At 46.7% G+C, this 14,429-nt stretch overlaps 2 protein-coding genes across 9 annotated transcripts in view; both read left to right on the top strand.

Annotated features, from left to right (window-relative positions):
- The window catches only part of LOC118208497 (cyclic AMP-dependent transcription factor ATF-7-like), a 23,088-nt gene extending 20,280 nt beyond the window's left edge, over positions 1-2,808 (top strand). For all 5 annotated transcript variants that reach the window (XM_035383234.1, XM_035383235.1, XM_035383236.1 and 2 more), the window contains 2 exons: positions 1,120-1,225; positions 1,582-2,808. In XM_035383234.1, coding sequence (XP_035239125.1) covers positions 1,120-1,225; positions 1,582-1,811 — 336 coding nt within the window. In that variant the 3' untranslated portion in view covers positions 1,812-2,808. The remainder of the gene's footprint in view (positions 1-1,119; positions 1,226-1,581) is intronic.
- A 668-nt stretch (positions 2,809-3,476) lies between these two features.
- LOC118207489 (disco-interacting protein 2 homolog B-A) overlaps positions 3,477-14,429 on the top strand; it is a 66,268-nt gene continuing 55,315 nt past the window's right edge. For all 4 annotated transcript variants that reach the window (XM_035381125.1, XM_035381123.1, XM_035381124.1 and 1 more), the window contains exon 1: positions 3,477-6,343. In XM_035381125.1, coding sequence (XP_035237016.1) covers positions 6,259-6,343 — 85 coding nt within the window. In that variant the 5' untranslated portion in view covers positions 3,477-6,258. The remainder of the gene's footprint in view (positions 6,344-14,429) is intronic.

The raw sequence follows: 14,429 nt of genomic DNA, 5'->3' as shown, positions 1-14,429 counted from the left end.
CCGACTGTCTGTGAGTCTGTCTGTGTGACTGTGAGTCTCCCTGTCTGACTCACTGTCTGTGAGTCTGTCTGTGTGACTGTGAGTCTCCCTGTCTGACTCACTGTCTGTGAGTCTGTCTGTGTGACTGTGAGTCTCCCTGTCTGACTGACTGACTATCTGTCTGACTGACTGTCTGTGAGTCTGTCTGTGTGACTGTGAGTCTTCCTGTCTGACTGACTGTCTGTGAGTCTGTCTGTGAGTCTGTCTGTGTGACTGTGAGTCTCCCTGTCTGACTCACTGTCTGTGAGTCTGTCTGTGTGACTGTGAGTCTCCCTGTCTGACTCACTGTCTGTGAGTCTGTCTGTGTGACTGTGAGTCTCCCTGTCTGACTGACTGACTGTCTGTCTGTCTGTCTGTGTGTGAGTCTGTCTGTGTGAGTGTGAGTCTCCCTGTCTGACTCACTGTCTGTGTGTGTCTGTCTCTCTTGACTGTCTGTATCGGACTGTCTGACTTTCTTGACTGTCTGTCTGTTTGTCTGTACAGTGCCCACCAAAGTTATTCGCTCCCTTGATACAGATGAACAAAAAAGACAAGCTCTATTTCCGTTCTCAAATGTGGAGAATATTCTACGTTAATGGCTCAATGGAATTAAACAGAATACGATTTCTCAGATTATACATTTTCCAATAAACATTATGTTTCAAAAAAAATTCTGTTTTCCTGTTATGAGTAGTTTCTTTACACTCTTTATTTAAAAGAATTATTAAAGGTATGGTCTTTTTTTGGGGAAAAATATTTTTGAAACAAATCTTTTTCTCAGCATAAAATCATTCCCATTTTTGAGCATGCAGTATAGCTCATTACCTGTTTCATTTATACAGCCTCCTTTGCTCATGCTTCATCAAGGGTGTGAATAATTTTGGAAGACATTGTGTGTCTGTGTGTAGTTTTGTGTATGTCCATATGTCTGGTCAGTCTGTGTGTCTGTGCGTTTGTGTAGCGAGGGTCATTGTGCATCTAACAGCGGTGCACTAGCATGTAGTAACCGTATGCTAACATAGCAGGTTAATAACAGTGGAATAGCATGTAATAGCTGTGTAATAGTGGGTAACAGGTGTGTAATGACTGCTCTTGCCCCAGAACGAAGTGTCCCTGTTGAGGAATGAGGTGGCCCATCTGAAGCAGCTGCTGCTGGCCCATAAGGACTGTCCCGTCACCACCCTGCAGAAGAACAGTGTGTACCTGGGTAAGAGAGAGGGAGGGAGGGAGGGACAGAGGGTAGTGTTGCTTTACTTATTTACTTTCCCTGAAGGAGAGTGAGAATTTTTTATTTTTTATTTTAAACTTTACTCAGGCGGGGAGAGAGTAGAGAGCGTTGCAGGTAGTGATGGGATCAAAGCACCATGGCAGGGAGTAGAGCTTGTAGCCCCCGTGGTGAAGGGGTGGGGGGCATACACAGACTGAGAGTCTGCATTTATTGTGAGTTCAGAATATTATGTTTTGAAGGATAGGAGGAATGAGAGAATTCCGTTAGACTGTGTGGTGTGTGTGTCTGTTTGGCGCCCCCGTGTGGTGACGGTGCGCTCCTGCGTCTCCCTGCAGGGGAGGAGACCCTGAAGCAGCTGTCGGAGCCCACGGGCTCCCCGGCCCAGGTCATCCAGCACAGCGGCAGCCCCTCGGCCGGGCCCAACGGGCTGAGCTCGCGCGCCGCCGCCGAGGCCGTCGCCATGTCCGTGCTGGCGGGGATGGGCGGGCCGCAGGGGGGCGGGGCCGGGGGCGGGGCCTCCTCCCACGTCATCATGGCCACGCAGTCCCAGCCCTCTGCCAGATGATGAGCGGGCGTGGCCCTGGACTCTGCGTGCAGAGGGGTGGGAAGGAACGAAGGAGGGGGGGTCACACTAACACCCCCCCCCCCCCAAAAGCCCCTTTCTTTCTCTCTTTTTCTCTCTCTCTGTCTCTCTGGAGCTCAGTGGGACTTGTGCTGGGACTCATGGAGAGCTTCTTACCCACAAGGCCATGGACTACAGGGGCTGGACTCCGCCTACCTTCCTGCCCCACCCCTACCCTGACCCCACCTTTTAAACTACCCCCAAGCTCACTGGACTATAGTACTGCAAGACTTTGTTCTGAGTGCACTCGTATTGTCAGCACCACACACACACACACACACACACACACACACACACTGTCACGTCTCGCTTTCTCAGGCGTCAGTGTATTTCTGTGCTTTTATTGTTGAATTGCTTTTTAAAATAACTTTTAAGGTCCCCTTGTTCCCAAGTGAGAGGTGCCATCTTGTAAAATTAACTTCATTAGAGTTTCACAAAATGGTTGACCTCATTTATACCGTTGTGTACACATTAGTTCTGTAGTTATGTATATGCTGTTCTGTATAACAGTTACATATGCGTGAGAGTATGAACATGCAGTACATGCAGTATAGCGCTGGTGTCTGATATACACTAACGCCTGGGCTTGTTACCATGGAGCATCTTATTCTGTCTGCCTGCCCTGAACAAATGGTCTTATTTCATTGGGCGGATAGTGTCAGACCCACCCCCAAAGTGCTAGATCGGCTGTTGTTATTGGCTGTGACTGAAATGGTCTTATTTCATTGGGCGGATAGTGTCAGACCCGCCCCCAAAGTGCTAGATCGGCTGTTGTTATTGGCTGTGACTGAAATTGAGATTGGCTGAGAGTCGTGCTTTTCTGGAACGGCTACCTGCAGCACCTGCGGCTGTGTTTAAGTATAGAGTCCACGCCCTGTGGAATGGGCCTCGAACCCTTGATAGTGTGACTGCTTCCCTCTTAAAGCCACACACACGCTCCGCCCTGGGTTACTTTCTTACTGTTTTATTTATTGTGTGTGTCTATGTGCGCGCGTGTGTGTGCGCCTGTGTGTGTGTCTGTGTGTACGTGTGTGTGTGTCTGTGTGTACGTGTGTGTCTGTGTGTGTGTCTGTGTGTACGTGTGTGTGTGCGCCTGTGTGTGCGCCTGTGTGTGTGTCTGTGTGTACGTGTGTGTGTGCGCCTGTGTGTGTGTCTGTGTGTACGTGTGCGCATGCTGTGGCTCTCCTGTGTGAACCTGACTGTAGATCCATTGGCTGTAGGTGGTATGAGTTGTGGGACTGGAGCCCAACCCTGCTGGTTATGTGGAAGAGGGGGCTGGGTGTGGCTGGGTGTGGCTAATGGCCTCCGGGCTCACAGTGAAGTTCAGTCTCTACATGCTTTCTGCCCTACCCCACATCTCCCTGCTTGTGCTGAGCAAACTGGCTCAGATCCCCTTTAACACTTGCCCCGCCTGTTCCTCTCTCTCTTTTCTTTCTCACATGCACACACACACACACACAGACGCACACACGCACACACAGACACACACACGCACACAGACAGACACACACACACGCACACGCACACACACACACACACACGCGCACACACACACACACAGACACACACACACGCGTGCACGCACGCACGCACGCACACACACACACACGCTCACAAATCCTGTGTTTGGGGGGAAAAGAAAAAATAATCACGTTCCGCCTTAAAAAAAGGAAGAAAGTTCACACCAGTGCCTCCCTTCCCTCCGTGTGCTGGTGGGTGGAGCAGACCCAGTGGGGGAGGGGCTGCGTCCCAGGGTCAGGGGGCAGCTCGCCACCTGAGGAATCTCACACGGAGAAAAAGCATCGGAACGCTCGGGTGTGTTTGAGCTCATATACCTCCGAAAGATGCAGCAGGTTTGGATCTCTCGCTCCCCCTCTCCTCCTCTCCCTCGTTTGTGGCTTTGTGGCACCTGTCTTCCTTTCTGCACACGGGAGGTGCTGCGGGACTGCCAGTCATGGCCCCGCGCAGACGGGCCCACGCAGTCGGACGCAGACGGCCCCATGCGGTTGTGCGCAGACGGCCCCACGCAGTCGGACGCAGACGGCCCCGCACAGTTGTGCGCAGACGGGCCTTGCAGTCGGACGTAGACGGCTCCGTGCAGTCGGATGCAGACGGATCCGCGCAGTCGGATGCAGACAGCCTCAGGGTGGCTTTGTACCTTCAACCATTTTCCTCTGGGATTGCAGCGCGAAGAATTGGGCTCAAGTACCATTAAAAAGAAAAAACAAACTGAAAACCTGGGGCTACATTTTACAGTTCCTTGGATTAAAGCTGGAAACATACTTGAGTTTTATTGCGCCACGTGTACGTGAAGTAGTTGCATCCCCAGCTTTTTTTTTTTTTTTTACTGCAGGTTTAAAGGTATATTCACTAGGGGGCAGATTCAGGACTTCTCTCCAAATGATTCCGCCATCCTTCCTGGCTTCCCGTGTGGCTTCCTAGCGTCTGTCGCGTCACTAGGCATAAAAATATATACTGCCCCCCGCAGTTTACGCGGGTATTGCACCTTGCGGACTGTAGCGTTAATTTTTGCGGATGTGCACAAGGAACACCCTGACCGACCGCAGGATACACGTGACCGCAGTCTTGCGTCCACGTTCGCGTAATTTAAATCAAGTATGTTTCCAGCCTAACAGACCCCGGAGTCCTCGCACCTCAAGTACTTCGTTTGCAGGGTGTAACGCGATGCAGAAATGTTTGAGAAGTTGTAAACTGTATGGGCGGGTGTAAGTGCACTAAGAACAATATGCAGATGTTTCTCTTTAGATTTTTATTTTCATTTTGATGAGCTTTAACAAGTCCGGATAAAGGAACGTAACCGTGGCAGGTTCGGAGGTTTGCCGGTTTTGTCTGGTGTACTGTGTGTATGTACGTGTGTGTGTGCGCTTGCGTAAAGAGGACTGCTCAGAGACTGTGAAAACACGTCTGGCGTGTGCGCCTGATCTCCCCCGCACCGCAGATCACCGCGCCGCCAGACAAACTACAAGACTGTACTCTGCATCGTAGTTATTGTCATTAGCACTTTCCCCTCCTTCATTATTATTCTTTTGTATTGTGTGCTATTGTCAGGGCTATACAGATGCCTGCTACAATTAATGCTTGTCATTCTATTTTTCTTTTGGATGTAATAAGCAAATTTAGAAGTGCATCCTTTCTTTGGACACTTTTTCTCCCTTTGCTTTCTGCTTAATATATTCAGATATGATTGTTTCGTTTTTTTTCCCTGTTCTTTCTTTTCTTTTTTAAATATTAACTGCCTTTGTATAACTTTTTTGTGGTTGGTCTGCTTGTGCAGGTGGTCTGTTGCCTTTTTAAATTTTTATTTAATTGTTTTTGTTTTTTTTGTTTTGCTGCTTCTCACATAGACAGACCTCCCATGTCCAGCACAAACAACACCACTTTATTTATTAGGGAGTATGTCTCAAGGGAGAACAAGTCATCTTTTAAAAACGTATTGTGCCCTCAATGTGAGAAATTACAATCAACTTGCATTACTGCACGAACAAGAGTTAACGTCTTGTTAAAATAAGAAATACAAATTAAGCAACATTTTAAAGTTGCTGTTCATAAATCTATTTTTGTGTGAAGTCGCACTCCCATATGTTAGTCTGGTCGTTTGAAAAATATGTTAAATGTATTGTACATATGTGTACTATATAAATATATATATATACTTTTTCATGCATGCTACAGTGATATAATATGAACACGTATCATGGTTCCATTTTAATAATTAAAACAGAATTCAGTTTGGTAAAATTCAGCAATTTGTGAACGATTGTAAATCTATGCACTAAAAATATTGATTGATGTCTAATTTATTACTTCAGAAAAGAGAATGCTTGAAGTTTGGCTCCCCCAATACTGCTGTTGTCTTTCCAAATCAGTTCAGCCGTTGAAAGTAGTGAAAAAACAAATAAATCGCTGAATCAGATTTTTTTATAAGGGAAATCAACGGTTATATCCAAGGGGAACGTTGCCTTTCTGGGAATATTGAATAGTTGGTGCTCAAGACGGACGTGAGTGAATAGGTAAATTGCACCGCAGGAAAAGGAATCGAGTACTATCAGTGAATTTGCAGTTACACAGAAGTGTCACCAGAGGGGGGCAGTAGCCGTTTTGTACTGTTAACTGCAGTACGGGGAATGCGATGCAGTTCCCAGTAGAGTCGCTAGGGGGTACAAAGTTTTCATGGAAGAGCATTTCCCAACAAGGTCACGTGACATTTTGCATCGGGGAGTTTTTTTCTTCCTTCGCTATGGCGGAATTACAGGAGCACACGGAAGGATTGTAACCCATATCATAATTAATGTTTTGTGTCGTGAAGGAGGATTTTAATTATTTACTGATTTTATTTTGCTCTGAGCACTTGTTATAGCATTTTTTCGCGATGGCGGATCGAGGTCTGGATTTGTCCGGTCTGCCCAAAGACGTTAGGGACCAGCTGGCGGAGTTGGATTTGGAGCTATCGGAAGGTAAGGTTGGACTGGAATATAAAGGGAAAGGAGAGAAAATTAGGTTGTCAGACAAGCCCTGCCTGTGTGTTCACACCCTCTTTTCCGGTAGCTCCTGACACTTAACGAGTCATGTGAATTTAATTATTAAAAATATTAATTGTAGAAGATTCAGTATAGCACATCCATCGGGTTGCGGTGAAGGGGTGTTGATGTGTGATGGTGGGAATTTATGCTTGTGTGCATTTCGTTTTTCATAACTACCCATCATCGAGTGTGCCCCTCTAGAAAATCTAAGGTAACTAACGCGAATTAAGACACTGCCGGCGAGCACTTTATCGGCGCTCTGTGCCATTCGCTAAAATATCCTCGTCTCTTAGGTGTGAGATAAGGGGGAAACAATGGTTCAGGGGCGATGTGACTTGATGTGGTAGCTAGCTAGATGTAGCCTGTGTTTCGGTACCCTATCGCTACTGATGTGGTAGCGGTTTTCAATTGGTAAGTAATTCGATCTTAATCGAGAGAAATACTGCATTTGGGATTGCCATAGCTGTAACGTGAAGTAGTCTTTTGCGCAGCGGGGCACGCGAACGCTTGGCTAGCTACTGTGAAATAAGGCTTCGTGCCGAGAGGCCGGGCAAGTGTTGTTACCCAGAGATGCATATTAACTACAACTGGAGAGTTAAAACTTCTCACGATTAATGTTGCAGGTAGCTACCATGGTGCGAGTTTAAGAATAATACGCTTCATTATGATTGTTCGATTGGCACACACAATAGCTTAGTAGTTAGACTCGGTGTGTTGTACTGTAAACCGCAATCACGTTTCACAAGTCTGTGGCCAAAACACAAAAACAATAAAGGCGATGTAATGTAATTTGATTCTCATCTTACGTGCTTATTGTGAAACAAAATGTGTACGTGGTTGATATATATATTTGGCACCGACAGCCTCCACTGAAACTGCACAATCATAGCTTCTGACACTTTAACGATGAATAAAACTTGAGTCTGTCTGAAAAACTAACTTCAATAAACCTTTCTGTTGGAGTGAATGTACAGAATGCTTAATCAGATCGAGCGCGTTAAATTAAACATATTAACTGAATTTTGCTGTAGGTTTTGCCACACTGTAGGCCTATTATAATATGTATGGCAAAAATACACCCATTCCCCATATTTAAGGCTCGTATGGGGCCATTATCTGTTTTTCTTTTTGTGAAAATTTTTATTTACGAATGTATTCATGTTTTAACATTTTAATTATACATTTTTGGAGAGAGTCCTGTGTGGATCGTTTTGTCTATATGGTCTGCAGGTGCTTTTACGTGAAAAAGTCATGTTTACTGTTTAATGTTTGAAGTTGTAAGGTCACAAATATGTGATTAAAATGCTCTTAACTGAACATTCTAAAGCTAATGTAACTATCACTACTGGCAATTGACTGCTATGGGGTTCTAGAACACTGACCTGGAATCTTGGGGAAAAAACATGCCGATACAGTATTGTAAAATGTCCTTGGAACAAATGACCTCACTGTTGTGTTGTATGACGTCAAAGCAATCATACATTGGATAGCGAAGCACGCACGGATCTCAGTTTGTAATGACACTGAAGTGGGGGGCTTTAGATCTAGCTCGGGCAGTGGTTTTCAACCCTGGTCCTGGGGGCATACTGTGTATGCTGGTTTTCGTTCCAACCACAATTGCAATCTCAGAATTTTAACAAGCTATTATTTTTCCTTAATTAGGTGCTTCTCATGTCAGAGGGATTATTTGCCCACTTAAACCACCTTGTGTCAGAAATAGCTATGCATGCCATAAAGAATAAAGTCCCATATTCACATTGTGCTGTGTCGTAGACGATTACGTAAAGAGGTTAAAAAAACTTTTTAACTAATCAAAATAAAGACTGAGGCAAATCAACAGGTTCCTAATTGGGGAAAGTGTGGACACCTGGCCACTAAATCTAATCATTTGATAGATAACGAATAATTCAAAAACAAAGAAAATGATAAAGAGTCAAACCTGTATTGTGCTAATTAGTTTAAGGGAAATATTATGCACTTAAGGCACTTAAACACATGTTCAGCAACCTAATTAGGAGCCTATTAATTCTCCTCGTTAATGTATGCGCGTGAGAGATTAAAACGAGCAACAACCACAGTGAGTTGTGAAACGGCGGGTCCTTTGACAAGGAATATGGTATTTCACCGCAGGTTCGGCAAAAAGATGAGGAGCTCATGTCATCATCTACAGTCAAGTCAAAACGTTTCAGGCGTGTACAAAACCCAAAATACCACCGAAAGATGCTGCACTAGAGCACTACAGGCCTACCTGTGACTATGCAAAGGGGGCACGATGGCCATGTTTGTTAAGTGTATACGGCTCGGTGTTTATATGGTACACAACGCATCGAATATTATACAATGTGGAAACTTTAGTTTTTTCTGTATCCTTGCATGAAAGGAGGATGCGATTTAACTGTAATGTTGGCTTGGTAAACTGTCGCGAGTCAGAATTTGAGTTGGACCGTAACGTAGCTATGGACTCAAATGGCCAACTGACCAGCCAAGATCAGCATCGTGTTCACCCTAATATTACGCGGGTGTGCTGATAAACAACTTTCTTGGGTGCCCTCTTCAAATGGAGCACAGTTCAGCTCTTTGGAAGCAGATGTCAGAGATTTGTGTCAGGTGTATGTGGATTATCAAAACCTTTGATAATCCACCCCCCCCCCCCCCGCGCGATTATCCTGTTTATTACTTAATTTATTTAAACGAATAATAATAACGCTTTTATTCAGAGCGTCTTACGGGCCGTCCTGAGATGCATTAGACGTGTTTCACAGGAGCGCCAACGAACGCAAGAGCATTGATACGTTGCAGCCAGTGAAAGTCATCGTTCGCAGTAACACGGTGAATTGAGGTCCAGCTGAAAGGCAGTGCTCAAATGCAAGTATACATACTGTGATTGCTGAAGAGCCTGACAAGTATGCTGATACACACATCACACATTGAGCGTAGGAGTGATCCATGCACTAGAAGTGATGCATTTCGACTTATGAGATGTGGAATACTGGTTTGCCCCCTTCAGAAATGGAACGTACTACAAAGTATTGTCGATATGTGGATAATATAGCCTACATTATACGGATACAGACAAATGTATTTCACCGTCATGTAATAGCCTATGTTTTGCAATATCAGAAAGTGACAGTAATTGGTATAAATGGATATGTCGCAAAACATTGTACTGATGTCATAATTATATATATATTTTCAATGTATTTTATAATTCCTTTTCCATATGGGGTAGTGTCCACTTCTCTATGGAAAGTGACCCACTTCAGTGAATTGTGTTGAGCCTTGTGAACCACCTATTACTGAGCTCAAGACTGACAAAGAGACAGCTGAACTTAAGTGGCAGAACAATGCTCAAGCAAATGAACTCCAAACCAATTGTACACTGATGTTATTAAGCAAAAGAGTCTTACTGACATCATTAGAGCCAAGAGACTTCCTTTTGGAAAGATGAGCAGTATTGTGTGGAGTCTAATGGCCATTTTTCAGCTGTCAAAATAGGCCAGGGATATGTGTTGTAAACCCACCGGCTTAATTAACAACGCTGCAGAAATCACACTGTTTGTGATCTGCCACAGATATAAACTGACATAATCTGCATTCTGGGGAAATGTAATAATAATAAACTGTTTGCATGACACCTTTCGTACTGTAAAGTCGTACTTTGCAGAGACAATAAAACAAAGATAAAATAAGAAAGCTGCCGGGTAGAGTGTAGTTTGTCGCGATAAATGCCCGAGTTTCGCGGTGCATATCTGGAGGGCTTGGAATGCTTATCACAGTGCTGAAGGCGCGGGTTTGCGTTTGTTTGCCTCCGCCAGCTGAGCATGCTGGGAACGTGAATGTAACTGTGCTGGGTTCAGCGTTTTAAAGTTAAGTGACAGGAACATCAAAGCGAGCTCTGTGCCTTGGTAATAAACAACACAAATTACTTTATGTAAAATGTGCCCTTTTTATAACGGTTGTAGCCAAAATTGCTTACAGTAGATTGAATAACAGCCCAGGATGGAAAGCATGGATCGGTTGCATTGAATGTGCTTGACAGCTCGTAGACACGTGTCCCTTTCTACTGCTCATGTTTTTGCTCTGGGGGGCTTGGGGGCTCAGGGGGGTGGGTTGGGCATGGGGGGTGCCAAGCAAAGGCCTGACCCCGTTTTCGGGCATCCAGCGTTTGGGAGCCCCCGGTTGCCGTGAGTGACGGGGGCAGGGCGTCGGGTGAGCAGCGGGCCGCCTGACGTCAGTGGCTTCCCGCGTGGGAGACTGACGCGCTCGGAGAGCGCCGGCGTTGGCCAAAGCTTGGGAGAAGCCGTTATAAAACGGCCAAAACAAAAACAGTCGTCTCATGAAGGCTATGACGCACGAGGAACCAGCCTACGCTAGAGAATCCAGAACTTGTTTATGAGACCGCGGACGCGCGACCACAGAAGGTGTCATTTCATTCGAACAATTCCCCAGTTTTACTTCCCTGCAGAGTTCTGCCCCCCTCCTCACCCTCCATTGTTAAGATACGAATGTGTCGGCGCAGAAAGGCAGAATTGCGTCTGATTCCAGCGGCGTGAGCTCAAGCAGAGCTGCTTTTGAACGTGTCTGTGAGTGAGACGGTGAGCCGTGCATGACTCTGTCTCTGAGACACTGTGAAATGAAAGGAAGGAGCGGGATGGGCTGGGAGGGCCTCCTATCTGAGTCACCCTGGTGTGGGCTTTGTGTGTGTGTGTGTGTGTGTGTGTGTGAGAGAGAGTGCGTGTGTGTGAGAGAGAGTGCCTGTTTGTGTGTGTGTGTGAGAGTGTGTGTGTGTGTGTGTGTGTGTGCGTGCGCGCATGCATGTGTGTGTGTGTATGTGAGAGAGAGTGCGTGTGTGTGTGCGTGTGTGTTTGTGAGTGTGTTTGTGTGCGTATATGTGTGTGTGAGTATGTTTGTGAGAGAATGTGTGTGTGTGTTTGTGTTAGTGAGAGTGTGTGAGTGTAAATCAGAACCCTTTCACATTAGGGACAAATACTGGTCTGGATCTGCTCCATGAGCAGCCAGTCTGGTTTCGATTGCTCTGGTCTGTCTCCTCAGGCAGTGAACCCTCGCTGCATTGCACTGGGAGCCGTAGGGTTTGGTGAATGCTTGTCTGCTATTGGCAGCTGGTCCGGATGCTAGCAGCGCTTAGCTGGTCTGTGCCATGGCCCTGTGAATGCAGACCTCCTGTGAAGCCTCCGTCTCACCTGCACGCTCAGCGGCCTCTTCTAGCCGCGGTCCACCCGCCAGCTGTTAGCTAGCCAATCAGATTTCTGCAGGCTTTTAAAAATGAAACGGCGCAGTAATCCATCTATGCCAAGGAGGTTACGCACCAATGGCAACACCGCCTGTGAGTCCCTTTTTGCTTTCTGCCTCTTGTGTGGAGTGGCTGTTTGTTGCAGTGGTAGATCCGTGCTATGCTAGTGGCTGTGAAATTAATTGTGCAACCTGTTAAACGATATCATTGTGTTTCAAAACACCTGATTCAGAATCAGAATGCCTGATTCTACCCCCACCAGTTAGGGAAGCTCACCACCTTTGTGTGAGTCCCTGCCAAACATCTGCTGTTTGAATTAGCTTGTTTGTTCAACATTGTAACAGGAAGTAGTCGGATGCATCACTTCCTCCTGCCGTGATACGGGTTTGAGACCTGCCTCAGTGCGTCATAAAGAGTGGGCAGGTAGTCGGCGGTGGGTATAGGGTGTCCCTGCGAGGTAGGGAGTGGTTGGCGCTGAACTGAGCGGCGGGATGAAGGGTAATTAGGAGCTGAAAGGTAAAAAAGAAGAGGCCTTATTCAGCACCCTCGGCGCTACCTGAGCTCCTGTTACCTGGGTAAACACATTAGCGCATTAGCGGACGCAGTGAGGACCCGTGACTCAGCATTAAGAGCGCGGGGGGGGGGAGGGGCCCCGAGGTCGGCCGCGGCCGCGCTGCTGTTCTGGTGAGCCCTCGACGGGCACCTGGCGGGGGCGTTAGCGGGGGGGGCGGTAACTTGCTGTCGTTGGCAGGCTTTAGTTAAGTGTAGCTGACGTGCTTTTCTGATGATTCAGGTGTAATCCCGAGGCTGCTGGGTATGTCTGCCTGTGTGGGGGCGGTCGGTGGCGGTCACTCTTTGTTGCAGAGGGTGACAGTGTGCGTAATTGTGTGTGTGTTTGTGTGTGTGTGTGTGGGTGTGTGCGTGTGTATCTGTATTTGTGTGTGTGGCCAGCAACATAACCCAATTCTGCAACCCCTAGTGACAAAATGGATACATCAGAGGCCTTTGAGATGATCTGGTCAATGGAGACCAGGAGCTTGTGCCATTTTGAGCACTGAACTGAAAAAATCTGCCTCTTTCCCACTGCAGAGCTGGAACCAGGCTGGCTCATTATACCCCTTTCCCACTGTAGAGCTGAACCAGGCTGGCTCATTATACCCCTTTCCCACTGCAGAGCTGAACCAGGCTGGCTCATTATACCCCTTTCCCACTGCAGAGCTGAACCAGGCTGGCTCATTATACCCCTTTCCCACTGCAGAGCTGAACCAGGCTGGCTCATTATACCCCTTTCCCACTGCAGAGCTGAACCAGGCTGGCTCATTATACCCCTTTCCCACAGTAGAGCTGAACCAGGCTGGCTCATTATAGCCCTTTCCCACTGTAAAGCTGGAACCAGGCTGGCTCATTATACCCCTTTCCCACAGTAGAGCTGAACCAGGCTGGCTCATTATACCCCTTTCCCACTGTAAAGCTGGAACCAGACTGGCTCATTATACCCCTTTCCCACTGTAGAGCTGGAACCAGGCTGGCTCATTATACCCCTTTTCCACTGTAGAGCTGGAACCAGGCTGGCTCATTATACCCCTTTCCCACTGAAGAGCTGGAACCAAACTGGCTTATTATACCCCTTTTCCACTGTAGAGCTGAACCAGGGTGGTACTCTTTCCTGTTGTAGTTTTGCTTTCAGCAATATAATGGTTAATACTATGTTCTAGCCAGCTCAATAGTGCTCTACCTTACTTTGTAAAATGATGGATTATGAATTAATAATACTTTAATGCATTGCTGTTGCATTGCACTGATCCCGTCTTCATAACCAGATACTGCCCACTGAGTAATCACAGTATCTGCAGTATTTTTCATTTGTATGGGGGGTTTTGGCCTGGACTTGATGTGCTCATGAACTACACATCCCAGTGTGCATTGCACATGGTGGAAGCTCACTGGTGAGTGAGATTGAGTAAAATGGCAAAGGAGAGCCCCTGAATTCTACACAAAAGAAGATAATGAATTTGAATGTACTGTGGTTGTGATGGTGGAGTATAGTGGATAACAGTGCACCACAGGAAGAGTGTTTTGGTTTGCCCTTCGCTAAATGGTGCTTCTCTGAGGAGGATTATGTGTGAGTCGGGCTGGGGTTGACCAAGGGAGAGAACATGGTGGAATGTAGCTTTACTGCGGGGGCCTTCCAACAGATGGGAAATGAGCCGCTACCCACGATGCACAGCGCCCTGCACGCAGATTCCCTTTCCTTTGAACAAAGAGATAACGGTTGGTTTCTCTGTCACTTTCTCTCTTTCTCTTGCTCTTTCTGTCTCTCTCTCTCTCTCTCTCCCCTCTCTCTCTCTCTCTCTTGTGTCTCTCTCTCTCTCTCTCTCTCTCTCCCCCCTCTATCTCTCTCTTGTGTCTCTCTCTCTCTCTCTCCAGTGGTTGTTTTATTCATGATGGCAAATATGATATTCTTGTTTTATTGACATTAGTGATGATTGAATGTGCTTGAGAATTTGATTTGAAAGTTTGCTATTAAAATAGACATATTTTATGACACCCCCCCCCCCTCCCGCCCCCTTGCTCGCTCGCTCTGTCTCTCCTCCTTTTTCTGTGTTGCATAACACACTGGGCGGTCTCCTGGTTATGAATAGTTAATATCGGCTCTCATCGCTGGCTTCCTGGTTGGGAGCAGCGGTCTGTTGCCGGGAGAATGAAAGGACGAACCTGAATTATTAACGAGTTCTCGTTAGGAGCCCATGGCATCGCCGGTGTGAGCAG

Source organism: Anguilla anguilla, chromosome 11 (assembly GCF_013347855.1).
Source record: "Anguilla anguilla isolate fAngAng1 chromosome 11, fAngAng1.pri, whole genome shotgun sequence".
Lineage (NCBI taxonomy): Eukaryota > Metazoa > Chordata > Actinopteri > Anguilliformes > Anguillidae > Anguilla > Anguilla anguilla.
Note: the sequence above shows the minus strand (reverse complement) of the source record. Positions and strands in the feature narration are given on the sequence as shown.